We start from the raw sequence: 27,844 nt of genomic DNA on the forward strand, positions 1-27,844 counted from the left end.
AAATTAATGTTTCTTAACTTGCATTGAGACCCCATTCTTATCTGTGCTATTCAAGGTCATATTCCTTGCATTGCCTCGCAGAGCACATTTGTTTACCTCTCTAGCCAACCATTAGTCCTAAACTAACTGTTTTTCTTTTGCAATATCAAAACCATAGATACCAAAGTCATATCACATGATCTCTTAAAGTTCATTGCTAACTAAAGTTGACCATCAACTGACCTGTTGCTTCATTTCCTGGTTACTACTTAATCTTACACCCTTTTAAACTGCTATCTGTATTGTTAATTCTAATATGTAATTAACCATTGTTGGTCAACGCAAGTTATATTACCCATTTTCTCCTTAAATCTGTGTTACTTCCATTTTAAAAATGAGTGCCAGAAAAACATTTCTCTCGATGTTCTGACACAACACTGAGATGCTGATTTTGTGAAGGTGTTAAGTACATTTTCAAGTCTTTCCTCAACAAGCAAAAAACTGCAGATGCTGGAACTCTGAAATAAAAACTGAATACTGGAGATGCTCAGCAGGTCAGACAGCATATGTGGAGAGAGAATCAATTAACATTTCAGATCAATGAGCTACTGATAAAAAGTCATTGAGCTGAAACTATAACTGTTCACAAGGTCTCGAGAGAGAGTCTCTCTCTCTCTCTCTCTCTTTCTCCACAGATGCTGTCTGACTTGCTGACATGCAGTTTCCAGCATTTTAAAGCAGGTTGAGTAAACGTCCTCCTACCAGTTGATCCCACCCGTAAGGTCATTGACAACTTTTCCTTTCACCAAAGAAGCCAGGAAGATCTTTTCTTGGTTCACGTTGTGCACAGCCTGAGCATTCATTGCATCCATTCGGATGGCTTCATAATAGTGCAAAGGAAGATCGGGGTGGTGCATATCATAGCCGAATCCAGCGAGGTTAACCTCATCACATAAGTGCAAGGCGGTAATGACAGATGTCACTCCCAGTGTTGGAATCACCTGAGCAAAAATAAAAGACGAAGACAAGAAAATCACACAGCATTGGAACAGTTTTAATGGTATCCAGGTTAAACACAGCCATTCCTTAATGCACGAAAGGGATTTGTTCCTGGAAGATGTCTTTGGACAACACACATTGTGGATATTTTGGTACAGTGGATTCATTTTGGCAGAGTGTTGCACTATGCATTGTAGTAAAAATTAGAAGAGGGGTGGATGCTTCAGAAACACTGACCTAAACCATACATCTCCAGCAACTTGCTTTTGTTATTCATTACCTAGTGAAAGTGGGGGTGTGGATAAGAGTACGTGGGGAAAATCAACTTCCCCAACCGTGGGGGGGGGGCGGAGCTGTAAGTAAGGCGGCAGATGGCGCAGTTGATGCGGGCACAAAGACATCTCTGTGGATCGCACCCTCTAGTCAGGAGAATGATCTAGCCTCACTGCTTGTGGTAATACACTGACTGGCTAAAGAGCCTGTGAGTTATTCCATGTTGGGAGTTGTGATCTGGAGCACCCTACATGCGATGGCAGTGGTAATCAACTTCAATGACAACTCTCAAAGGGAATTGACCCTAATGTCCGATTCGCAAATTTTCACTGCAATGCTTTTGACTCATTGGATTCCATTTAAAGATCGATAATTCGCTATTACAAACAGCCTACCACTCTCCACTTACTGTACAAAGTACCCATAAAGCATCTTAATTTGACGAAGGGTTTTCCATCAAAACAATCCTTTCATAGATTGAGGAATTGTTGTCTACACTGACTGAAAAGGATGGCAGGACTACTTGGAGAGCAGGGCAGTGGAGTAATTGGATCATTCAATGGATACAAAGGTCAACACAGGTCTATGATTGCCTAACGATACGTTTAGGGAACTCAGGACTGACAATGTGAAGCTGTACCTGTTTCCATCTCCACCAGCTGTAGGTTGGCTCTGGAAAGCCCAGGTAGTTCATCGCAGTTTCCCTAATGACATCTAGGTTTAATATCCGAAAATTGTGTGGCTCCAAAGGGACCAGCTCAGGCACTGATTGCCAAAACCACAACTTCTGCCAAAGGTTCTATAGAAAGAAAACAGAGTGAAATTCTGAAGATTGTAATGTTTTCCTGCAGATCAGCCATTACCAAAAGTACACAGGAGCAACTTGCTCCTGTCTCATATAATAGGGTCGCATCTCATCCACTCCGCCAGTGCTGAAATCCTAATTCACCCCAGACCTACTCGTAGCCCTGGGACTCAATACCTCCCCTTGCAACTGGATCCTTAACTTCCTGACTAACAGACCTCAATCAGTAAGGATAGGAAGCAATACCTCCGTCACAATTACCCTCAACACTGGTGCCCCACAAGGCTGCATCCTCAGCCCCCTACTCTACTCCCTATACACTCACGACTGTGTGGCCAGATTCTGCTCTAACTCCACCTACAAGTTTGCAGATCATACCACCGTTGTAGGCCGTATCTCAAATAACAATGAGTCGGAGTACAGGAAGGAGATAGAGAGCTCAGTGACATGGTGTCATGACAACAACCTTTCCCTCAATGTCAGCAAAACAAAAGAGCTGGTCATTGACGTTAGGAAGGGGGGGGGGGAGGGGGGAGTGGAGGGCAGTGGGGGTGGTGGTGTGCACACGCTCCTGTTTACATCAACGGAACTGATATTGAGAGGGTTGAGAGCTTCAAGTTCCTAGGAGTGAACATCACCAATAGCCTGTCCTGGTCCAACCATGTAGATGCCACGACCAAGAAAGTTCACCAGCGCCTCTACTTCCTCAGGAGGCTAAAGAAATTTGGCATTAGGTCAAATCCCTTTTGACCCTCAACGATTTTTATAGTTACATCATAGAAAGCGTCCTATCTGGATGCATCACGACTTGGTACGGCAACTGCTCTGCCCAAGACCGCAAGAAACTGCAGAGAGTTGTGGACACAGCTCAGCACCTCACGGAAACCAGCCTTCCCTCCATGGACTCTGTCCACACTTCTCACTGCCTTGGTAAAGCAGATAACATAATCAAAGACCCCACCCACCAACATTCTCTCGCCCCCCCACCCCCCCATCAGGCAGAAGATACAAAAGCCTGAAAGCACGTACCACCAGGCTCAAGGACAGCTTCTATCCCACTGTTATAAGACTATTGAACAGTCCCCAGTACGATAATTAAGATATCTTCATTAGTCACACGTACATCTAAACACACAGTGAAATGCATCTTTTGCGCAGAGTGTTCTGAGGGCAGCCCGCAAGTGTCGCCACGCTTCCAGCGCCAACATAGCATGCCCACAACTTCCTAACCCGTACGTCTTTGGAATGTGGGAGGAGACCCACGCAGACATGAGGAGAATGTACAATCTCCTTACAGACAGCAGCCAGAATTGAACCCGGGTCACTGGCGCTGTAATAGCGTTACGCTAACTGCTACACTACAATGGACTCTTGACCTCGTGATCTACCTCATTGTGACCTTGCACCTTATTGTCTGCCTGCACTGCACTTTCTCTGTAACTGTAACACTTTATTCTGCATTCTGATATTGTTTTCCCTTGTACTACCTCAATGTACTGATGTGATGAAATGATTTGAAATGAAATGAAATGAAATGAAACAAAGTTTTTCACTGTACCTTGGTACATGTGACAATAATAAACCAATTTACCAAAAGCAAGCCCTGATGCCACCAGCCGCCAGGCAATGCTCTGCCAGATCCCACCAATTCTGCCCCAGACATGACCCTCCTGCCCCCCAACGCCACCTTTCCAATGATCTCTGCCTGGTCCCCTGTTGATGTTTGCTCCCTGTGCTGTCTTCCAGTGTGCCCAGCTCTGCACAAACCATACACACCAGATGTGGGCAAAGTAGTTTATCCACATCTGCTGCCAGAGGTGAATAGCTCCTGCACACACCAACTGGGCAGAACTCGGCGCGTATTTCAAACAAGAATCAGGACTGATAACTGTCCCGCAGGCTGCCTGCTGCAGCACCTAATGTGCCCCAGTGTGCAGTGGTAAACTTACTGGGCTGCTAATCCAGAGGCTTGCACTAATAACCCCGAGATCTGAGTTCAACCCCTACCATGGAAGCCATGGAAATGAATTCAGTTAATTCTCTGGAAGTACCAGCTGGGTTATTAGTAATGAAGACCTCAGAACTATGAGATTGTTGTAAAAACCCTTCTGGTTCCCAAGGCCCTTGAGAGAAGGGAATCTGCTGTCGTTATCCAGTCTGCCTTGTAGAGTCACAGAGTCAGACACCACGGAAACAGGTGCCTATCTGAGTCAGTCCAATTTGCCCGTGTTTGGCCCATATCCCTCTAAACCTTTCCTATCCATGTACCTGTCCAAATGTCTTTTAAACATTGCAATTGTACCCACCTGTACCACTTCCTCTGGCAGCTCGTTTCATATACCCACCACCCTCTGTGTGAAAAAGTTGTCCTCCAGTCCCTTTAAATCTTTCCCCTCTCACCTTAAACCTATGCCGTCTGGTTTTAGACTCCCCTATCCTGGGAAAGACTGTGACCATCCACCTTTTCTCTGCCCCTAATGACGTTATGAACCTCTATAAGGTCACCTCTTGCCTCCTACGCTCCAGGGAAAAAAGCCCCGTGTATCCAGTCTCTTCTATAAGTGACTCCAGACCCACCAATGTGTTGACAGCAAGCAATATGGGGCAGTAAATATTGGCCTTGACGGAGACGCCCACATCACGAAGAACATAGAACTTAACAATTACAGCACAATTCAGGCCCTTCGGCCCACAAAGCTGTGCCGAACATGTCCCTACCCTAGAAATTACTAGGCTTACCCATAGCCCTCTATTTTACTCAGCTCCATATACCGATCTAACAGTCTCTTGAAAGACCCTATCGTATCCGTCTCCACCACCATTTCCAGCAGCCCGTTCCACGCACTCACCACTCTCTGAGTAAAAAAAACTTACCCCTGAAGAACAAACAAATTTTAAACATGTATTTGCCAAGGTGTTCCAGCAACTCTGCAGAGACGAATTTAATTGATGATATTATCGACGAAACACGTTGACAGTTTGACGAAGCTGAGAAAATAAGAGTTGGCCTGACTTCAGCAGTGTGTTTGCTGTATCGACAAAGGGTACAATATGGGAGTCGAAACTGGGTTGTAAAAATATATAGGAGAGAAGGTCAAGTGAGATAAGATGCAGAGGCCAGGTTAATGCAAAATAAAGGTGAATAAATGTTTTGAATGGGAAGAAAGTTGCAAATTGGAGAGTGCAGAACTGAACTTGTAGGAGCCTGGAATAGATTGAACTCGAGTGGGAGGTTATGGGTTAATTTGGTTTCGGTGCAAACGAATATATCAGGATAGGAGAGGGAAGATCGGAGGAACAATATTCTATCTATAACCTAAGAGAGTATTGGAACTGGGGAGAGAGAGAGAATTCATGGAAGATTTTATTATATTCTGTCAAAGAAGTGCGGAGATAAAATCAGAAGATAGGACAAAGAACACAGGAACGGGCCTTTCGGCCCACAATGTCTGCGCTGAACACGATGCCAAATTAAATTAATTCTCTTCTGCCTGCACAAGGTCCATATCCCTCCATTTCCTGCATATTCATGTGTCTGTCTAACAATCCCTTAAACACCACTATCGTATCTGCCTCCACCACTCCCCCTGGCAGCCCGTTTCAGGCACCCATCACTCTCTGTGTAAAAAAAACTTGCCCCACACATCTCCTTTAAACTTTCCCCCTCTCACCTTAAATGCATGTCCTCAAGTATTTGACATTTCTACCCTGGGAAGAAAATTCTGACTGTCTACCCTATCTATGCCTCTCATAATCTTATAAACCTCTCTCAGGTCTCCCCTCAGCCTCCGATGCTCCAGAGAAAACAACCCAAGTTTGTCCAACCTCTCCTTATAGCTCATGCTCTCCAATCAAGGCAGCATCCTGGGAACCTCTTCTGCACCCTCTCCAAAGCCTCCACATCCTTCCTGTAATGGGGCGACCAGAAATGCACACAATACTCCAAGTGTGGTCTAACCAAAGTTTTATACAGTGGCCTAACCAAAGTCTTATATAATTTCACACTAAAAAAAAGATACATTTCATTGGGGAATAGAAATGTTTAGTCACCAGTGGTTCCTTTCTGACCATTGCGCTTAACCAAGTAAGGTCTGTGCATTTGAACGTTGCCACCACCAACAGTGAGGCTGGATCATACTCCTGGGGCAACTTGAGGGCACCCTCTGGGTACGCGATCCGCAGGGTGGTCTTTGTACCCACATCACCTGCATGATCCGACACTGGCCCGTTGTTCAGTCTGATGGGGTAGAGAAACAGAAAAGAAATCTCCCATCACTAAAAACATTTTATAAGCTTGTACTTCCGAAATGCATTAATCTAACTTACCATTTCATATTTAAAATTAAAACCCACATAATAAAATCCCATAGAACAAATAATACCAACATTTTGCATTGATGAATTGTAAAAAGATGGTTTGTTAATAAAACAAATTGAAAAAATTTGAAGAAATACTATTTTTCAGTAACTGAAATTTCTAATGAACTAAAATATGGTTTGAAATTAGACAAAGATAACAACTTCTAATAATGTAATCAAATATTTCTCTTGTTCCCAAAAAATGAAATAGAAATTGTGTTTAGAAAAAGGTGATCATTGTTTTCCTGCTCAGCCTCAAAAACTCCAACCTGCCAAACAAGAACTCAAGAAAATAGGAGCAGGAGTAAGCCACCTGGTCGCCTCAAACCTGTTGAACCATTCAATATGATCATGTCCCAGGCCTCAGTTCCCCTCCTGTGCTGGTTCCTCCAGAACCTGGCAATCTAGAGTTAATTGTTTTGATGCACCATAGAAAGCATCCTATCTGGATGCATCACGGCTTGGTACGGCAACTGCTCTGCCCAGGACCGCAAGAAACTGCAGAGAGTTGTGGACACAGCCCAGCACGTCACGGACACCAGCCTCCCCTCCTTGGACTCTTGTCTTTACCTCTTGTTGTCTTGGTGAAGCAGCCAGCATAATCAAAAGACCCCACCCACCCGGGTCATTCTCTCCCATCAGGTAAAAGATACAGGAGCCTGAGGGCACGTACCACCAGACTTAAGGACAGCTTCTACCCCACTGTGATAAGACTATTGAACGGTTCCCTTATAAGATGAGATGGACTCTGACCTCACATTCTACCTTGTTGTGACCTTGCACCTTACTGCACTGCACTTTCTCTGTAGCTGTGACACTTTACTCTGTACTGTTATTGTTTTTACCTGTACTGCATCAATGCACTCTGTACTAACTCAATGTATCTGCACTGTGTAATGAATTGACCTGTACGATTGGTATGCAAGACAAGTTTTTCTCTGTACCTCAGTACAAGTGACAATAATAAACCAATACCAATTAATTTGCTCTAATAACCCTCCACTGCCTACCCAGACTGGCCACGAGAAATATCAGCCCTGGTTAGTTGACAAGCAGAGCAGATTTTTGAATGAAGGAATGATGCATATAATCAGGTCAAGAGTAGGACATTAGACTGGGAGGTGAGGGTTTATTTTCTTCAGAACACAGGAGTCAGAGAAAAGATATACTAAGGGTGTGAAATTATGGGGGATCCAGACAGAGTGGATAGGAGGGAGACACAAGAGACTGCATATACTGGAATGTGGAGCAACACACAATCTGCTGAAAGAACTCAGCGGGTCGAGCAGCATCTGTGGGAGGGAAGGGATTGTCAATAGCGAAACCCCGCATCAAGAATTGATCAGGACTTGTCCCGAAACATCGACAATTCCTTTCCTCCCATAGATGCTGCTCGACCCGCTGAGTTCCTCCAGCAGATTGTTTGTTGGATAGGAAGGAGGTTTCTCCTTTCTAAGAATGAAGGTTCTTGTAGGACTTGAACAGAGAACCTGCTCGCATAATGCCCAGTGCTACAAACTGAGCCTTGACTGAGACTCTGTTGAGACACTGCCTTGATGTAACTCCAGTCACCTGATAACGATGCTGTGTTGGTCAATGTACGGTCCAAGTTTGCTGCCGCCCAGTATACCACCATTGCCCACCACAATGCACCTCTTGCAACCAGATGGTACCAGCTCCTCCGGAATCCCTCCAGAAACTTGGGGCAGCATCCCCGTGGTTTTCCGAAGCTGCTCTTCACACCCTCTGAACCCGAACGGTGGCTCATAGGTTCTGCTGCCCAGAGGTGGGCCCGAGCCTTGTCCCACAAACACCGGGATACTGCCGAGCGGTTTCCCTGGATATAGATCGGAGAGTTTGGACCGGCTGAAGTTTGACTTGCAAGGGCTGGAAACTATCCTCTGACTTTTGTTGTGAAGCCACTGCAGAGAAGGAGAGGACTTTGGTTAGAACATAGAACCATAGAACACTACAGCACAGAAAACAGGCCATTCGGCCCTTCTAGTCTGTGCCAAAACTTTATTCCACTAGTCCCATTGACCTGCACCCAGTCCATAACCCTCCAGACCTCTCCCGTCCATGTATCTATCCAATATATTCTTAAAGCTTAAGAGTGAGTCTGCATTTACCATGTCAGGTGGCAGCCCGTTCCACACTCCCACCACTCTCTGAGTGAAGAAGTTCCCCCTAAACCTTTCCCCTTTCACCCTAAAGCCATGTCCTCTCGTACTTATCTCTCCTAATCTAGGTGGAAAGAGCCTACTCGCATTTACTCTGTCTATGCCCCTCATAATTTTGTGAACCTCTATCAAATCTCCCCTCATTCTTCTGCACTCCAAGGAATAAAGTCCTAACCTGTTCAATCTTTCCCTGTAACTCAACTCCTGAAGACCCGGCAACATTCTAGTAAATCTCCTCTGCACTCTTTCAATCTTACTGATGTCCTTCCTATAGTTAGGTGACCAGAACATAGAGCAGTACAGCACAGGAACAGGCCCTTCGGCCCACAATGTCTGTTGCAACATGATGCCAACTTGAACTAAACCTATCTGCCTGCACATGATCAATATCCCTCCGTTCCCTACCTGTTCATGTGACTAAATGCCTCTTAAATCTTTGGTTCCACCACCTCCCCTGGCAGCCCGTTCCAGGCACCCACCACTCTCTGTGTAAAAAACCTTCATAAGAACATAAAAAATAGGAGCAGGAGGCGGCCATCCGGCCCGTTGAGCCTGCTCCGCCATTCGATAGGATCATGGCTGATCTGGCCGTGGACTCAGATCCACCTGCCTGCCTTTTCCCCGTAACCCTTAATTCCCCTATTCAAAAATCTATCCAACTGTGGCTTAAGTATATTTAATGAGGTAGCCTCTACTCCTTGCCTGGGCAGAGAATTCCACAGATTCACAACTCTCTGGGAAAAGCAGTTTCTCCTCATCTCCGTCCTAAATTTATTCCCCTGAATCTTGAGGCTATGTCCCCTCGTTCTAGTCTCACCTACCAGTGGAAACAACCTTCCTGCCTCTATCTTATCTATCCCTTTCCTAATTTTATATGATTCTATAAGATCCCCTCTCATTCTTCTGAATTCCAGCAAGTATAGACCCAGACAACTAAATATCTCCTCGTAGGCTAACCCCCTCATCTCTGGAATCAACCTGGTGAACCTCCTCCGTACCGCCTCCAAAGCCAGTCTATTTTTCCTCAAGTAAGGAGACCAGAACTGCACACGGTACTCCAGGTGCGGCCTGTACAGTTGCAGCATAACCTCCCTGCTCTTAAATTCAATCCCTCCGGCAATGAAGGCCAACATTCCTTTTGCCGCCTTGATAACCTGTTGTACGTGCAAACCAACCTTTTACGATTCATGCACAAGCACCGCCAAGTCCCTCTGCACAACAGCATGCTGCAATCTTTCACCATTTAAATAATAATCCGTTCTTCTATTTTTCCTTCCAAGGTGGATGACCTCACATTTACCAACGTTGCACTCCATCTGCCAGACCCTTGCCCACTCACTTAACCTATCTATATCTCTCTGCAGGATCTCCACATCCTCTTTCCCCACACATCTCCTTTAAACTTTCCCCTCTCACCTTAAAGCTGTGCCCTCTAGTATTTGACATTATATCCTGGGAAAAAGACTGTCTACCCTATCTATGCCCCTCATTATTTTTTAAACCTCTAATACGTCTCCCCTCAGCCTCCGACTCTCCAGAGAAAACAATCCAAGTTTGTCCACCCTCTCCTTGTAGTTCATGCCCTCTAATCCAGGCAGCATCCTGGTGAACCTCTTCTGCACCCTCTCCAAAGCCTCCACATCCTTCCTGTAAATGGGGGTGACCAGAACTGCACAAAACATTCCAAGTGCGGACTATGCAGTTTTATACAGCTGCTATGTGACTTCCTGACTTTTATACTTTTATAAGGAAGGCAAGCACCTTCCTTACCACCCTATCTACTTGCGTGGCCAGTTTCAGTGAGCTGTGGACTTGAACCCCAAGATCCCTCTGTACTTTAATGCTGCCAAGGGTCCAGCCATTTACTGTATCTTAAACTGATGCCTTGTTATGTGTTGGTCTAAAAGAAGAAAAAATCTTCTCAGCTTCTTATTGTTTGAGGAATTTCCCCAGGATATAGAGGAATACTATTAAAAATATTCCCTACAAGGTTCCCATCCATATCCCTCATTTTTGGAGGGAAGATGCAACCCATCAGGCAGCACCACTGGATGATTAGACCCAGGTGTCAAGGAACACGTCATGAGATGTTCAGTCCCTGGTCCCTCATGGGAGGCTCACCCATTAGATTAAGATGTATGGGTGGGATAAGTCCCATCGACCACTGAGGAACACCACTAGTCACAGACCTCCAGCTGGAATAAGTCCCATCGGCTACTACCCTCTCTTCTCTGGGCAAGCCGGTTCTGAATCCAAACGGCCAACCAGAAGACTAAAATGCATGGGATCCACGGTGAATTGGGCGTCTGTGACTAGTGGTGTTCCTCAGGGATCCATACTGGGACCTCTGCTGTTTGTGATGTAAGTAAATGACCTGGATGAAAATGTCCGTGGGTGGGTTAGTAAGTTTGCAGATGATTGTGGTGTCGTGGATAGTGTAGAAAACTGGCGAAGGATACAGCGGGATACAGATCAGTTGCAGATATGGGCAGAGAAATGGCAGGTGGAGTTCAACCCGGCCAAATGTGAAGTGTTGCACTTTGGGAGATCAAATGTAAAGAGACAGTGCACTGTTAGTGCCTTCACCCACAATAGCTTAACCAGGACCTGAGGGTTTCACTATAATGTAGACACTTGCAGAGCCAAACACGTACACCAGTTGCCTGGGGTGTGCCTCAGTGTCCAACCCTTGGATTCATCTACCTTCAGCTTCACCGCGCTCGGCCCCATCCCCACAACCACAGCGCCACCCGCGACGGCCAGTTCGAGTCTCGGCTCCCTACGTACCATGATGCAGTCGGGCGACATGCTGTAGTAGCTCCAGATGTCCTCCTGCCGCTGATAGGCCGGGTAGAGCAGGAGCAGGTAACACACGGACATGAACAACAGGCACACCAGCAGGGATTGCAACCTGGAGGGGCGAGGAACAGAGCCAGGGTGAGGGGGAGGGTGGAGGGGAGCTGGATACCCAGCCAGAAAGGGACTAGAGAGAAAGAACTTCAAAATACTAACATCTACTAACAGCACATTGAAGTGTACAGACCAGATGCTGGTAGATGGGATCAGTATAGGTTGATACTTGTGGGTCAGTATTGTTACGGACTCAGTGAAAGTCCCTTTAAGATAGAGAGTGTGTGTGTATGTGTGTGTGGGGCGTGCTTACGTCAATAGAAGATAAAGGATGTAATGACGTTGTTGAAGAAGTCAGAAGAAGAAGGAGAGAGAGAGAGAGAAGGGAGAGAGACACCAGCCTGCTAGTTTTCTCTATCCATGGATGAGAAACAATAACTGTGTTTGCTACTGAAATCCATGTATGGAAGTTGGAAGTAATCCGGTGGAGTTCACTTTGTTGCTGACCTGTAGAGGGAAACAGGTATTTGTGTGTGGACGACCACGATTCGGATGCTTTTCGGGGTGAGGAAGTCACTACCGAGTAAACACTGGAGTGTCGTTTGGGTTCCATCGTGGAACATTTGGATTTCGTATGTACTCTCTCTATGTTCTCTACATCTACGTCTTATCTTCAGACAACGGTGGTTGTTGAAGAAGCCCTTGCTCATGTTTCACCTTATGGCTTGCGGAACTGAACTTTAAGAACCATTCCGGAACTTGGAGTTTGGGACTTTGTCACACACACACACGAAGAGTTTAGTTTTGGGGTTAACGTTCGAGGTTTAACATTTTTGAATTCTAACATACTAACATTTTTACTTTTATTTTATGTATTATCATAAGTAGTAATTAATAAAATAGTTTTTAACACTGAATCATGCTCAGTGTGTTTCTTTTGTTGCTGGTTCATGACAGTATGAACAATGCGGGCCAAAGGGCCTGTCTCTGTGCTGAATGACCATAGGAGAAGACTCACAAATAACTCAAGTGTCCCGTAAAGCAAGGCCATGATTCCAAGCAACACAACACAGGTCCCACACACAGAACGCTGGAGGAACTCAACGGGTCGGGCAGCTTCTGTGGAGGGAGATGGACAGTCAACGTTTCAGGTCGAGACCCTTCATCTGGACTGGAAGATAGAGAGGAGAGATAGCTGGTGTAAAGAGGTGAGGGGAAGGGCTGGCAGGTGATGGGTGGATCCAGGTGAGGAGGGGTGGTAGGCAGATGGAGGAGGGGAGAGTGGGAGCAGCGACAGAGGCCGGGAGGTGAGGGGTGGAGGGGCTGCAGACGGTGGGATCTGATAGAAGAGGAAGGGAGAGCATGGAACCAAATAAGGGAGGTGGGGGGGGGGGGGCGGCGCGGATGGGAACAGTGGGGGGGGAGGAGGGGAAAGAAGGGTGCTGGGGGCTGGGGTGTAGGAGGAACTGGGTAGATCAGGAGGAGAGGGTAAAGGGACAGAGGGGGAGCAGGTTACTGGAAGATGGACGATTCACTGTCCATGCCATCGGGCCGTAGACTGTCCGGGGGGAATACGAGGGTCTGTTCCTCAAAGTGTGTTCGGCCTCACCTATCCCCCCCCCTCACCTGGAGCCACCTATCACCTGCCAGCTCTTGCTCCACTCCTTCCCTCCACCTCTCTATACTGACCATCTCCCCTCTTATCCTTCAGTCCAGGTGAAGGGTCTCGACCTGAAACGTTGACTGTCCATCTCCCTCCACAGATGCCGCCCGACCCGCTGAGTTCCTCCAGCAGATTGTTTGTTGCTCCAGATTCCAACATCTGCAGCCTCTTGTGTGTCTCCACAATACAGGTCCTCCCCGGGTCCTGACAGGGTTCCGTTCCTGGGAGCTTCAATGCCTGCTCACCCACCACCCCACATTCAGCTTTTTTTTTAAAAAACGGGTTAGGAAAATAAAAACTACTGAAGGAACTCGGTGGGCTGAGCAGCATCTGTGGAGGCAAAGGGCTGGTCAAGGTTTTGGGTCACCAGGACTGAGAGTGTCGCGGGGAGAGTTGAGGGAGGGGTGAGGCAGGTGTTGGGTGGGACCAGGTGAGGTGGGGCCAGGGTGACGTCGATGTAATGGATTTGGGGGGGGGGGGGGGGTTTCCAGGGATGGAAAAGGAGAACAAAGGGGGAGAGACGCCGGGTGGATGGGTGGGAGTGTGAAAGGAAGGTAGGGGGAGCGGGTTACCTGGAATTGGAAAATTCAGTGTTCATACCATTGGGTTGCCATTGTGATAGGTAGGACCAGGTGAGGTGGGGAATGCTGGTTGGGTGGAGGCAAGGTTGGTAGGTGATAGTTGGAACCAGGTGAGGGAGGGGATAGGAAGTGTCGGCTACTGGGAGAACTAATCCCATTGGCTCAGCGTGTGGGTGACGGGCAGAGGTTTGGCTCCTTCCCTGTGACGTAACGCTGCTTACCTCTCACTGAGGCAGCTTCTGGGCAGACCCATCCTCACGGGACTTAGATCCGTTCAGCCAAGTCGGAAAACTGCAATAAACATTTAGAAGGAGACAAGAACTTTTAAATAATTGGTCCTTCTCAGTGCGCTGAGGTGTCCAGGTTGGTTAAGTTAGTTAACTACTGATCCAGTATGGGGTGGCACAGTGGCGCAGCTGGTAGGGCCGCTGCCTCACAGCGCCAGAGACCCGGCTTTGATCCTGACCTCGGGAGCTGTCTGCGTGGAGTTTGCACGTTCTCCCTGTGACCGTGTGGGTTTCCCCCGGGTGCTCCGGTTTCCTCCCACATCCGAAAGACGTGGAGGTTCAACGGACACTATAAGTTGCCCCTGGGTACAGGTGAGAGGTAGAACCTGAAGGCAGTTGATGGGGAGAATAGATTACAGGGGAAATTTTTGGGGAGTGGGATAACTCTGTAAACTTTCTCTGTAACTGTAACACTTCATTCTGCACTCTGTTATTGCTTTTCCTTGCATTACCTTGATGTACTGATGTGATGAAATGATCTGTATGGATCTTTCACTGTCACCTCAGTAATGTGACAATAGTAAACCAACTTAGACTCATCAGGCTGAAACAGCCTCCTATGGTGCTTGAAAATAAACCTCATCAACGGACACTGGGGTATTTACCAATTAATCAAATCATCTTGAAATTAAAAATCTAGTCTCAGTAAAGCTGACTACAAAATTACTGGGTTGTTATTACACTATTTAATTCACAAGTATTTCAGGGGTGGGAATCTGCCTTCCTCACCCTATGTGACTCCAGACCAAAGAACAAGACGATGAATGACCCTGCCTTTCAGACCAGGGGAGAGTTCCTTGGCAAGTGACATCCACTGTACGTGAATGAATAAATGAAAGAAAAATTCTAAGTCTCTCTCTGTTATGCTAAGATGGAGCAGAAAAATAAGGAATTCTTGCTCCAAAGCCACACCCTTTGTATATACATCTGGTCCTTAATATACTCGTGGGAAAGGCTCAGGAGAGTGATTCTAGTTTGGAGGGGGTTATTTCATGAGGAAATGTTAAGAGGATTGGGCGAATACTCTCCGGAGTTTAGAAGAATGAGAAGTTGTCTTACTGAAGCAGATAAGATCCTGAGGAGGCTTGCTGAGACAGTTCTATGACAGGCGAATGACAGGACATAAGAGTCTGGATTATTGGGTTGGCCATTTGAGGCTGATTTGAGATTTGAGACACCACCCGAGGCTGGGATCGAACCCGGGTCTCTGGCACTGTGAGGCAGCGGCCCTACCAGCTGCGCCACTCTGCCGCCCATACTGGATCATTAGTTAAGTAACTTAACAACCATGTGGCCAACCTGGACACCTCAGCACACTAAGATAAGATATGATACGGTATCTTTATTAGTCACATGTACATCGAAACACACAGTGAAATGCATCTTTTGTGTAGAGTATTCTGGGGGCAGCCCGCAAGTGTCGCCACGCTTCCCGCACCAATACAGCACGCCCACAACTTCCTAACCCGTACGTCTTTTTTTGGAATGTGGGAGGAAACTGGAGCACCTGGGAAACCCACGCAGACACGGGAAGAACGTACAAACTCCTTACAGACAGCTGCGGAAGGGACCAATTATCTCAAAAGGTTGCAAATATTTGAAATCCTCTGGCAGACGGCTGGGGACGGTGAGTCATTTAAGTATATTCAAGTCCGAGGTAAATAGAGTTTTGAAAATAACGAAAAGAAAACCTTGCTGTCAACCTGAAATAATAACAGAAAATGCTGGAAACTCTCAACAGGTGAGGCAGCATCTGTGCAGAGAGAAACAGTTAACGTTTCAGGTGGAAGCCCCTTCATCAGAACTCTGTCTCTCCCTCCACAGATGCTGCCTGACCTGCTGAGTGTTTCCAGCATTTTCTGTTTTTATCTCAGATTTCCAGCATCTGCAGTTTATATGACTTTCACCACCAGCTGCAGGTTCCCCACCAAGTCGCACACCATCCAGAGTTGGAAATATAATCGCTATTCTTTTATTGTCCCTGGGGCTAAATCCTGGAAGCACCCTCCTCGAGCTATTAGAGCACCTTCACCACAAGCACTGCTGAGAGACCTGTAGCTCACCACCTCCTCCTCAAGTGTCAAGGAATATCAGGGTAACAGTGATCCCTCTGTATGATTTAAAACTGATTGCGTGCTATTGAGTTAAGACAAGAAGGAGAGACTGCCTTTGATGCATAGCTACACGTTGCTGAGACCAAATTTGCCAATTTAGCCCTGTTCCAAAGCCCAGCACACTGTTAGTGCCTTCACCCACAATAGCTTAACCAGGACCTGAGGGTTTCACTGTAATGTAGACTGTAACTTACTGCTGGTAAGTTATAGAGATTTATAGCATGGAAATAGGCCCTTGGGCCCAACTGGTCCATGCTAACCAGGTTGCTTACCTGAACTAGCCCCATATCGCTCCAAACCTTTCCTATCCCACCTACCTGTTCAAATGTCTTTTAAATGTTGTTAATGTACCTGCCTCAACCACTTCCTCTGGCAGCTTGTTCCACATACCCACCACCCTCTGTGTGAAAAAAAAACTGCCCCTCAGGTCCCCTTTAAATCCTTCCCCTCTCACCTTGAAGCTGTGCCCTTGTAGACTCCCCTACCCTAGGGCAAAACTGATTGTCCACCTTATCTATGCCCCTCATGATTTTATAAACCTCTGTGCCCTCTCCATAATGGAACAGTACAACTCACCGAACAGTACAACTCAGGAACAGGCCCTTCGGCCCACAATGTCTGTGCTGAACACGATGCCAAATTAAATTAAATCACTTCTGCCTGCACACAATCCATATCCCTCCATTCCCTGCATATTCATGTCTAACAGCCTCTTCAACACCTCTGTCGTATCTGCCTCCACCCCCACCCCTGGCAGCCTATTCCGGGCACACACCTGTGTAAAAAAAACTTGCCCCGCACCTCTCTTTTGAACTTTTCCCCTCTCACCTTAAATGCAGACAGTAAAAGTGAGGCTTCTTACAGAATCAACAGCTATAATTTCCATAACTGCATTTGTGCAAGGCCCATCACTAAAAAGATCTTGCCTAAACATGAAGCTGACAAAATTGTTCCTTTCTGCCACTTTTGGACTTCATCTCAATCCCATTTTTATTTCGGCTGCTCACTGAAAGCTTAAGGGGAAAGTGAGAGTGAGAGAGAGAGACTGTATGAGAGGGCGCGAGAGAGAGAGGGCGTGGGGGGGGGCAGGTGAGAGAGGGGGCGGGTGAGGGAGGGGGGTGAGGGAGAGAAAGGGTGTGTGAGAGACGGAGAGAGGGAGGGAGGGAGGGTGAGGGAGAGAAGGGTTGAGGGAGAGGGTGAGTGTGTGAGAGAGGGATAGAGGGGTGAGGGAGAGAGAGTTGGGGGGGAGAGAGAGGGTGGGAGAGAGGTTGAGATAGAGAGGGAGAGGGCGAGGGAGAGAGAGGACAGAGAGAGAGAGGGAGAGAAGATGGGGAGAGAGGGGGTGAGGGTGAGAGAGATGCTGAGAGGGGGGAGGGAGAGAGAAGGTGGGGGAGTGAGAGGGGGGAGGGGTGTGCGAGTGTGAGCGAGAGCGAGGGAGCGTAGAGGACTTCCCTCCCCACCTCCTGCCTCGACACACCACTGCGTCACCCTGTGTACGATGACACATTTGGACAGCAGATGAGTTGGAATGGACGGAGAACAGATGGAAGCAGGTTTGTTGGGGATATAGTATTAACAATAAACAGCTGGCAAGATCAAGTACTGACTTTGTCCCAAAGATAACTTTCATATTTTAAAGACTTCACAGTAAGTGAATAAACTACGTGAAAGCACACAGTCCTTTTTCCAAGGAGGAGGGGGTGCTAAAAACAAGCGGGCAAAGGTTTAAGATCAGAGGCGAGAGATTTAAAAGGGACACCAGGGGCAGCTTCTTCACGCAAAGGGTGGTGCGTGTTTGGAACGAGCTGCCAGGAATAGCGGTTGCGGCGGGAACATCAGCAACGTTTACAGCCCATCTAGATACGTACACGGATAGGAGGGGTTTAGAGGGCTATGGGCCAAACGTGGGCAGATGGGACTCGCTCACTGGGCAACACAGTCGGCATGGAGAGTTGGGCCGAAGGGCCTGTTTCCGTGTTGTATGACTCTATAAATCAGCTGACCATTTCATTTTTTAATAAAGACACATACATTTCCTGCCATAATCCAGCAATATATCTTTTGCTCAAGTTCGGTATTGTTGTTCTTAGACACAAGCAAAATGAATCGACTTTGCTCTGCGCTAATCATTCACAAAAGGACACAACCAGAGTAACTCCATCGTAACGTGTATCCAACCAATCTACAGTACCGCATGAACATTTCTCCAAAGGATTATCTCCAGATTACGGCAGGCAACAGCAGCAAAACATGAGAGTGGAATGACATCTGATGTAACAATGATCATAATTCTTGATTATAATGCTCACAATGAATCATTAGTGAAATGTTGACAGATTGTAACGATAGGCCTGGTACTGTGACTGAAGGCCAGATCCCATTGGTACAACTGTAGGTTTCATCAATAAGTTATACTTTGGGGGAAACAAACTGACTTCCTCAATCTGTGAACCAAATATTAAAGTGATTTCTGGATCAGACAGGTGGCATGGGAGATACCTCTCTATATATCCACCCAGTATTGCAAAAATATCGAGTGAAGGACTTAAAAGTTTGCTGCAATTTCTTGACATTTGACATCTGGCGATGAGGTATCACCAGCTCTGTTGTGAACATGCATTGGTCAAGGCACAATTGCAAATAATAGCAAATGTATAGATAACACAGCTCATATCAACCCCCATGCAAGTATATCTCCTACGACCTGGGTGAAATCTGGACCTCCAGTGCTGCCTGGGTGGAGTTTGCATGTTCTCTGGGTTCTCTTCTCTGGAGTTCCTCCGGGTGCTCCGGTTTCCTCCACATCCAAAGACTTGGCTGCGTCACAGCCTGGTGTGGGAACCTCCAACGCACAGGATCACAAGAGTCTACAGAGAGGAATGGACTTGGCCAGTTCCATCACAGGTATAGCTCTCCCCACCATTGAGGAGATCCACAAGAGGCGATATCTCAGGGAGGCGACATCCATCATCAGCGACCCCCACCATCCGGCCCATGCCCTCTTCTCAAAGCTGCCATCAGGCAAGAGGTACAGGAGCCTGAAGACCCACACCTCAAGGTTCAACAACAGCTGGTTCTTGAACCGACCTAAAAAACCCTAACATTACCTCAGACTATTTTCTCTCTCTCAACTTGCACTAGTGTCGTTATGTTTATTTTGTCATGTAAGTTATAATTTACGTTAATTTGTTTAGTTGACTTATGTTTGTAATGTAAGAGAAGTTTGGATAGGTACATGGATAGGAGGGGTTTGGAGGAATATTGTCCGGGTGCAGTTAGATGGGACCAGGCAGAAGATCAGGCGCAATGGACTAGATGGGCCAAAGGGCCTGTTTCTATGCTGTAATACTCTATGACTCTATGCTGCTGCAAAAATTGGTATTGGTATATTATTGTCACTTGTACCGAGGTACAGTGAAAAACTTGTCTTGCAAACCGATCGTACAGGTCAATTCATTACACAGTGCAGTTACATTGAGTTAGTACAGAGTGCGTTGATGTAGTACAGGTAAAAACAATAACAGTAAAGTGTCACAGCTACAGATAAAGTGTAGTGCAATAAGGTGCTAGGTCACAACAAGGTAGATTGTGAGGTCAGAGTCCATCTCAGTGTATAAGAGAACTGTTCAATAGTCTTATCACAGTGGGGTAGAAGCTGTCCTTAAGCCTGGTGGTACGTGCCCTCAGGCTCCTGTATCTTCTACCTGATGGGAGAGGAGAGAAGAGAGAATGTCCTGGGTGGGTGGGGCCTTTGATTATACTCTGGGTGTGTGTGCCTATGGCACTAAACTTGAACTTGACATGTTGATTGGTAGTTTAACTGGACATTGTAAATTGTCCCTCGTGTGTGAGTAGGATCTGGGGCAGTAAACGGGCGTTTGATGGTTGGCACAGACTTAGTGGATCAGGAAAACTGTCCCCATGCAATATGTCCCTATGATCTGTCCTTTTACCTCTTCCATTCCCACCATCCAGGGACCTGAACAGTTCCGTGAATCTTCGGCATTCTCTGTTCTACAGCTACGGGGAGAACTTTGTGCGTGTTGAAGGCTGGGCGGATAGATGTTGGGGCTGGCGTGGGGTTTAGGGTCATGGAGAACAGCCAGGAAAGTAGAGTCCACGATCAGATCAACCACAACGTTATCGAGTGGTACTGTTTTGCTTCTTCTTCCTCCCATTTTGTCTCAAGGGGAACCCACTTCGTGCCCAAGGTGCTCTCCAAACAAATCTCCCGAGGAAAAGCACTCGGAAATATTCCATGGTTTCTAATTGTGAAGGACAACTGCAGAATGGCAACCTGGTCTGTCCTGCCTTCTGGGAGATGCTACAGATTAGAACATCTCATCCTAGAACACAGCACGCACTGGTGGAGTACAAGGGAGGCACGAATGCAGTTTTGAGATAGACTCCTCCCACAGCAGGTGATGCAGCTACACAAAATGGTGAATAGTATATGTAAAACAGGAATATAATTAAATGTGTGAACCATTTTCACAGAAGGTCAACTTTATCCTGCCTTTGAATTCTTCACACAGTGAATGGTCCATCCATGGAATCGATGCTGTGATACATTGGAGGTAGTTTGGAGTGCAGTGTCTAGAGGGACTGTACGTTGATGTAAGTTGAATAGTAACAGCTTAACATGGGTACTTAGCGTAAGCAACACACAACCCTGCGTCTGCAGCCTCAGAGATACACCTCAGTTTATCATTCACCAAGATATGCATGGCTTATGTAAACCTGCAGTACTGATTTCAATAAGCCATTAGCGAATTTGCAGACCAATTTATGAAGGTAAATGTGCAAAGGGAAGATCCATAAATCTGCGGCAGGAACGTGGTTACCTGGCTGCAGAACCTTGGCTGATTAGGAGGCTCAACAACACCACACCTTATGACTGCGCTCACTGTGGTTCAGAGGGCCTGTGTAAATAAAGTGACTCAGTGCAACTGAACCCAGAGACCACTCACCTCCTTAACCACCGTAACACATCCACCACACTCCTAAATGTACATTAGAAACAAAATCCATCCTTATCAGATTACCCAGATATTAGTGAACATTGCAGCAATACTCGTTTACTCAGGTCAAGCGTCTTAAGTGTAACATGAACAAACCTGGGTGCACGTTTGCAAGAGCTCACCCAACTGCTGGATAGATTCCGCCAGTGTGCAGAGCCCGTCTTTTCCAACAAAGTTGGTTCTTCGATCCCTCTTTGAATTGGTTTGCCACAAAATATCTTACTTGAACACTAGGTGCAGCTCTCAGTTTATAATTATGAATAATAGATGTGTGTTGCCAGTTCTAAACAGATGCCAGAATCAGCAGTGTGCTAAACATTCATAGAGTCATAGAGCACTAAAGCACAGAAACAGGCCTTTCTGCCCATCTAGTCCATGCCGGCCTGGTTTTCTGCCTACTCTCATCTACCTGCATTCGGACAATAGCCCTCCATACCTCTCTCATCCATGTACCTATCCAAACTTCTCTTAAATGCTACAATTGAACCCGCATCCACCACTTCCGCTGGCAGCTCGTTCCACACTCGCACCACCCTCTGAGTGAAGAAGTTTCCTCTCAGATTCCCCTTAAATATTTCACCTTTCACCCTTAACCTATGCCCTATAGTTCTAGTCTCACCCAACCTGAGGGGAAAAAGCCTGCATGCATTCAGCCTATCCATACCTCTCATAATTTTGTATACCTCTATAAGATCTCCCCTCATTCTCCTGCGCTTCAGGGAATGAAGTCCTAACCTATTCAACCTTTCCCTATAGCTCAGGTCCTCAAGTCCCAGCAACATCTGTGTGAATTTTCTCTGCACTCTTTCAAGCTTATTGATATCTTTCCTGTAGGTAGGTGACCAGAACTGCACACAATGCTCTGTTTGGCCTCACCAATGTCTTATACAACTTCAACATAACATCCCAATTCCTGTACTCAATGCCCTGATTTATGAAGACCAATGTGCTAAAAGCTCTCTTTACAACCCTATCTACCTGTGATGCCACTTTCAATGAATTATGGATTTGTATTCCCAGGTCCCTTTGTTCTACCACACACCTAAGTGTCCTACTATTTACTGTGTAAGTCTTACCCTGGTTTGTCCTCCCAAAGTGCATCACCTCACACCTGTCCATCTGCCATTTTCATCCCATTTTCCCAGTTGGTCCAGGTTGCTTTGCAAGCTTTGATAGCTTTCCTCGCTGTCCACTACGCCCCCAATCTTGGTGTCATCCGCAAATTTGCTGATCCAGTTTACCACATTATCATTTAAATCATTAATATAGATGAAAACCAACAATGGGCCCAGCACCGACCCCTGCAGCACACCACTAGTCACAGGCATCCAGTCAGAGAGACAACCACCTACTACCACTCTCTGGCTTCTCCCACTAAGCCAATGTTGAATCCAATTGGCTACTTCATCCTGAATGCCAAGTGACTTAACTTTCTGGAGCAGCCTCCCATGTGGGACTTTGTCAAAGGCCTTGCTGAAGTCCATGTAGACAACATCCACTGCCTTCCCTTGATCAACCTTCTTGGTAACCTCCTCGACAAACTCTATAAGATTGGTTAGACATGACCTGCCATGCACAAAGCCATGTTGACTATCCCTAATCAGGCCCTGTCTATCCAAATACTTATATATCTTTAGAATACCATGGATGACATCAAGCTCACCGGCCTATAATTTCCCGGCTTATTCTTAGAGCCTTTCTTAAACAATGGAACAACGTTAGCTATCCTCCAGTCCTCTGGCACCTCACCTGTGGCTAAGGATGTTCTAAATATATCTGCCAGGGCCCCTGCAATTTCTGCACTAGCCTCCCACAAGGTCCGAGGGGACACCTTATCAGGCCCTGCGGATTTATCCACACTAATTCGCCTCAAGACAGCAAGCACCTCCTCTTCCATAATCTGGATACGGTCCATGACCTTACTACTTTTTTTCCTCAATTCAATAGACTCTGTGTCTGTCTCGCGAGTAAATACAGACACAAAAAATTCTTTTAAGACCTCCCCCATCTCATTCGGCTCCACGCATAGATGACCACGCTGATCTTCAAGAGGACCAATTTTGTCCCTTACTATCCTTTTGCTCTTAATATAGCTAAGGAAATCTTTGGGATTTTCTTTCACCCTGTCTGCCAGAGCAACCTCTTGTCCTCTTTTTGCCCTCGTGATTTCTCTCTTAAGTGTTGTCTTGCATTTCTTACACTCCTCATTTGATCCCAACTGCCCATACCTGGTATGAGTCTCCTACTTCTTCTTTACCTCGATAATGAAGGGTCCCTAAACTTGTTAGCCTTGCCTTTTATTCTAACAGGAACATACCGATCTGCACTCTCAATATTTCACTTTTGAAGGCCTCCCACTTACCAAGCATCTCTTTGCCGGAAAACAGCCTATCCCAATGCACACCTGCCAGATCCCTTCTGATGCCATCAAAATTGGCCTTCCTCCAGTTTAGAATCTTAACCCTAGGACAAGTCCTATCCTTCTCCATAATTATCTTGAAATTAATGGAATTATAATCACTAGATCCAAAGCGTTCCCCCTACACTCACTTCTGTCAGCTGCCCTGCCTCATTCCCTAAGAGGAGAGCCAGTATCGCACTCTCTCTACTTGGGACCTCTAAGTATTTATTAAGGAAACTTTCCTGAACACATTTGACAAACTCGATCCCATCCAGTCCTTTTACAGTATGGGAGTCCCAGTCAATATGTGGAAAGTTAAAATCACCTACTATCACAACTTTGAATTTCCTACGACTGTCTATCTGTCTACAAATTTGCTCCTCTAAATCCCGCTATTGGGAGGTCTATAATATAGTCCCATTAACGTGGTCATCCCCTTTTTTTCCTCAGTTCCACCCAAGTTGCCTCGATAGTCGAGCCCTCCAGTATGTCCTCTCTGAGCACTTGCCGTGACATTTTTCCTGATGAGTAATGCCACCCGTCCCTCTTTAATACCCCCCCTCCCCCCCATCATGTCTATGTCACTTTTCCCTGCCTATGTCATTGGTAACAACGTGGACCACGACCTCTGGCTGCTCACCCTCCCCCTTAAGAATGCTATGGACTCGATCTGAGACATCTCTGACCCTAGCACCTGGGAGGCAACATACCATCCAAGAGAAACAAATATACTGTATGAGAGTCTCGTTCTTGTCCACACAATCTCCTGTCTGCTCCCAGACCAATGAATCCCCTATCATTCCCGCTCGCCCCTTCTCCCCCCTTCCCTCCTGAGCCACAGAGCCAGAATCAGTGCCCGACACCTGACCGCTGCAGCTTTCTCCTGGTAGGTCCCGCCCTCAACACTATCTAAAATGATATACTTGTTATTGAGGGGAATAGCCACAAGGTTACCCTGCACTGACTGCCCATTTCCTTTCCCACTCCTGACGGTCACCCAGCTACCTGCCTCCTGTAACTTGGGTGTGACTGCTTCCCTGTCTCCCGAATGATCCGAAGGTCATCCAGCTCCAGCTCCAGCTCCCTAACACGGTCTGTAAGGAGCTGCAGCCAGATGCACTTCTCGCAGGTGTAGTCATCAGGGACACTGGAGGTCTCCCTGACTTCCCACACCCTGCAAGCGGAGCACACCACTGGCCTGGGTGTCATTCCCACTGCTCCACCTGAGCAATAATAAAGGAAGAAAACTGAACAGCACCTCACCTTAGCCTCCGCCTCTTGAGCCAAAGCCTCAGTCCCCCACTCTAACACTGGCCCACTGTCAGAATGGCCACTCCGCTTAACCCTAACTTCTTCTTATTGGCTGCTGCCAATTAGCTAATTAGGTGATCAAGCCTCCTGCCGAGTTACAGCCGCTGTGCTTGTGTCTTGACAGGGCAGCTTGGGCTTCTGATTGGTTTCCCCCTTCCCATCCTCTTTGCCCTTCAGTGAATCATTAACAGTTTTTGTGCTAAAACATTAGATTAGCTGTCAAATATTAATCTGCGAGGTACCTCCAGCCCCTACGATTCTGTCACCTAAATAGCTGTTTGCTTTGTGCTTAGGATCCATCCCACAATTTTTTTTTGCATAAAACTGTCCAGATTTAACAGTGGATTTGCCTGCACCTGCCCCAAATATCTTCTCACGCTTTCTTACCCCGCGTGGTAGCGTTCCAAATGTTGTTCAATGTACAGTAAAAACACCCCTGGTCTGGTACGTTGGGACTTTGAGGAGGCAGCACTAGAAAATTTTCCAGGCTCTCTAATGTTATGTTAGAGCCCCATCAAATATTTCATTTGCATTCTCTTTATCGTTACACAGTAGGTTATTAAATTTCACAGTGAACCCCAAGTTTAAAGGGAGCAGTTACAAGGCCCCAGTAAGTTTAACAGGAGTGTCGGAAACAGGACCAGGTAGGTTTCAAGGGAGGACAGCTAAGTTTAAAATGTTTAAGAGACAGCATGGTATCCAGGGCCCGATGTGTGGGAGGGGGAACATGGGAACTAGGGCTCCAGTGAGTGGATAGTGTTACGAGTCAGGTTGCTATTTGGTGAATGTCCCTTTAAGGCACCTGGACAGTAGAGTAGTAGTAGTAGTGTGTGTGTGTGTGTGTGTGTGTGTGTGTGTGTGTGTGTGTGTGTGTGTGTGTGTGTGTGTGTTTTGTCATCAAAACAGCAAGATTATAACAACGTGCTGGCTGTTTTGCTCAGTGAGTCGAGAAGGGAGAGAGGGACACTGACTGACTGTCTCCGTGACAATGGATGAAGAACATAGCTGTGTCTGTCACTACAATCCATGTATGGATTTTTGGAGCAATCAAGTGGAATCTACTTTGTCATTAACCTGTAGTGGGAAATAGGTATTTCTGTGGACGGCCATGTATCCAATGCCTTCAGGGTGGCAGATACTTCGGAACAAAGCAATGGAGACCATCAGTGATTGAGGTGTCATCTGGGTTCCATCGTGGACCATGGTGAATTTCGTAATCTCTCTCTATATTTTCTCTTCAGTCAACAGTGGTTTTGCGAAAGCCTTTGCTCACGTTTCACCTGATGACTTGCTGAACTGAACTTTGAGAACTATTCCTAGACTTGGGGTTTAGGAATTTGCCACACACACACTTTGAGCTTAGTTTTGGGGATTACGTTTGATATCTAATGTTTTTACTTTTCTTATTATTACAAGTAGTTAATAAAATAGTTTCTAATACTTATACATGACTCAGTGTGTTTCTATAGTTGCTGGTATGTAACAGTAGGGAGTGTGGCAAACATACCATGGGGAATTGTAGGTAATCAATGGTGTCTTTTAAAATGCATCAGTCTGGGCAGCTGCACCTGTCCAGTTGCCACATTCCTTTCCTGTGAGATTCGATCCACTCGGATTTCCTAGCAGTCAGACTGGGAATTATGAGGGCTTTCCACTATTGCTTGCTCATACCCCATCTTCTGAACCCTTTGGGGGGGGGGGGGGGGGGGGGGGGGGGTGCGGTTAAAGTCATCTTTATTCCTTTCCATCATTTTACTGGTATTGTTAGCCACAGCAATGTCTTGTTGCTGAGATGGTATCAGAGCTGGGCTCTGACCAGGCTACAAGTGAGACTTGCTGACTTTCACAGCATCTGGTTTAATTTTTAAACTTCTCCTCCTTCCGATGACTGGTTGTGTTAAGGAGCAACTTGACATCAACTTCGTCTCTCTGCAGTATGGTGCTAACTTGTCTTGAAAGAGGTTAAACCGCCAGCCTTGTCAAAAGGTGGCAATGCACTTCACCTGATACAGCTGGTTGTTTAATAATGCAAGGACCTGCCAGCAAACCTCACAACTAAGACAATCTAGACATGTGCAGCCAGTGTCGCCAGCTGTAGCCGCATGAACTCCACGTTTCAGAGCTGGGATGAGGACCTGCAATCACCGTGGTGTGTCTGTGAGGCTGAGAACTTAGTGGATAGAATGCTCCAGAGAGGTGGTCACATCACAGCTTAAGCACAGTAGGCAGAGTGGTCAGGGGAGACTTTAATCCATGTAGATTGGTCGATGTGACTGTAATAAGGAAAAAGATGCTTTTCTAGATTGAGATGGTGAGGAACCAACTAAGGGAGAAGCTATTTGGACCTCCTTTTGTACAATGAGAAAGGATTGATTAATGTTGTCAAGGGGCCCCTGGGATCATCATACTTATATTGACAGATTTTGAGAGTGATGTGGCTCAATGCAAAGCCAGGGTCTTAAAACAAAAAGGAGGGAGCAAGTTGGTTGTGCTTGATTGGGAGAAGACATTGAAAGGTATAACAGTGGGCAGGCAATGGTTAGCTAAAGAAATAGTACACAAATTGAAAAAATCTATTCCTTTATGCAGAGAAACCCAAGAGGAAAAGTGATTCATGATTAAGAGAAATTGAAGATAATATTACCTCCAAGGAAGGAATTTACAGGTTATGAAAAGATTCCACTCCTGAGAAATGTTCCTAACCTGAATTTTTCATGAGTCAGAAATGAAACAAAACAGCAATGATGGGACAGTGAGGAGGTGTGGGAAGAGTGAGCGAGTCCACACAGGAGTCCCAGATCCGCTCTGCTCCACCCAGCCCCGATTGTTGTGGCTCGTTCGTGTGTGCAGGTGCCCAGAAGTCAGGCATTCATAACCTGGGGAGGGCCTGTGTAAGACTGCCAGAACATCAGCAGGCTTGAGGGCATTTTAGGAACTAGAAAACAGCAGCAAGATCACCTCACAGAAATATGAAATGGACTGCAGGAGCTTTTACAGGTACATAAAAAGACTAGCAAAGGC

The 27,844-nt window shown here is 46.5% G+C and overlaps 1 protein-coding gene across 1 annotated transcript; it reads right to left on the bottom strand.

Moving 5' to 3' along the window:
- Positions 1 to 101: 101 nt before the first annotated feature.
- On the bottom strand, positions 102 to 24,908 carry st3gal7 (ST3 beta-galactoside alpha-2,3-sialyltransferase 7). Its single transcript, XM_052027637.1, has 7 exons — positions 24,776 to 24,908; positions 13,911 to 13,980; positions 11,383 to 11,506; positions 7,988 to 8,337; positions 6,107 to 6,293; positions 1,892 to 2,050; positions 102 to 980 (listed from the first exon to the last, which is right to left on the bottom strand). The coding sequence occupies exons 2-7, from the start codon at positions 13,940 to 13,942 to the stop codon at positions 738 to 740; spliced, it is 1,095 nt and encodes a 364-aa protein (XP_051883597.1). The 5' UTR covers positions 13,943 to 13,980; positions 24,776 to 24,908; the 3' UTR covers positions 102 to 737.
- Between the last annotated feature and the right edge of the window lie 2,936 nt (positions 24,909 to 27,844).

The sequence above is a fragment of the Pristis pectinata genome, chromosome 12 (genome assembly GCF_009764475.1).
Source record: "Pristis pectinata isolate sPriPec2 chromosome 12, sPriPec2.1.pri, whole genome shotgun sequence".
Classification (NCBI taxonomy): Eukaryota; Metazoa; Chordata; class Chondrichthyes; order Rhinopristiformes; family Pristidae; genus Pristis; species Pristis pectinata.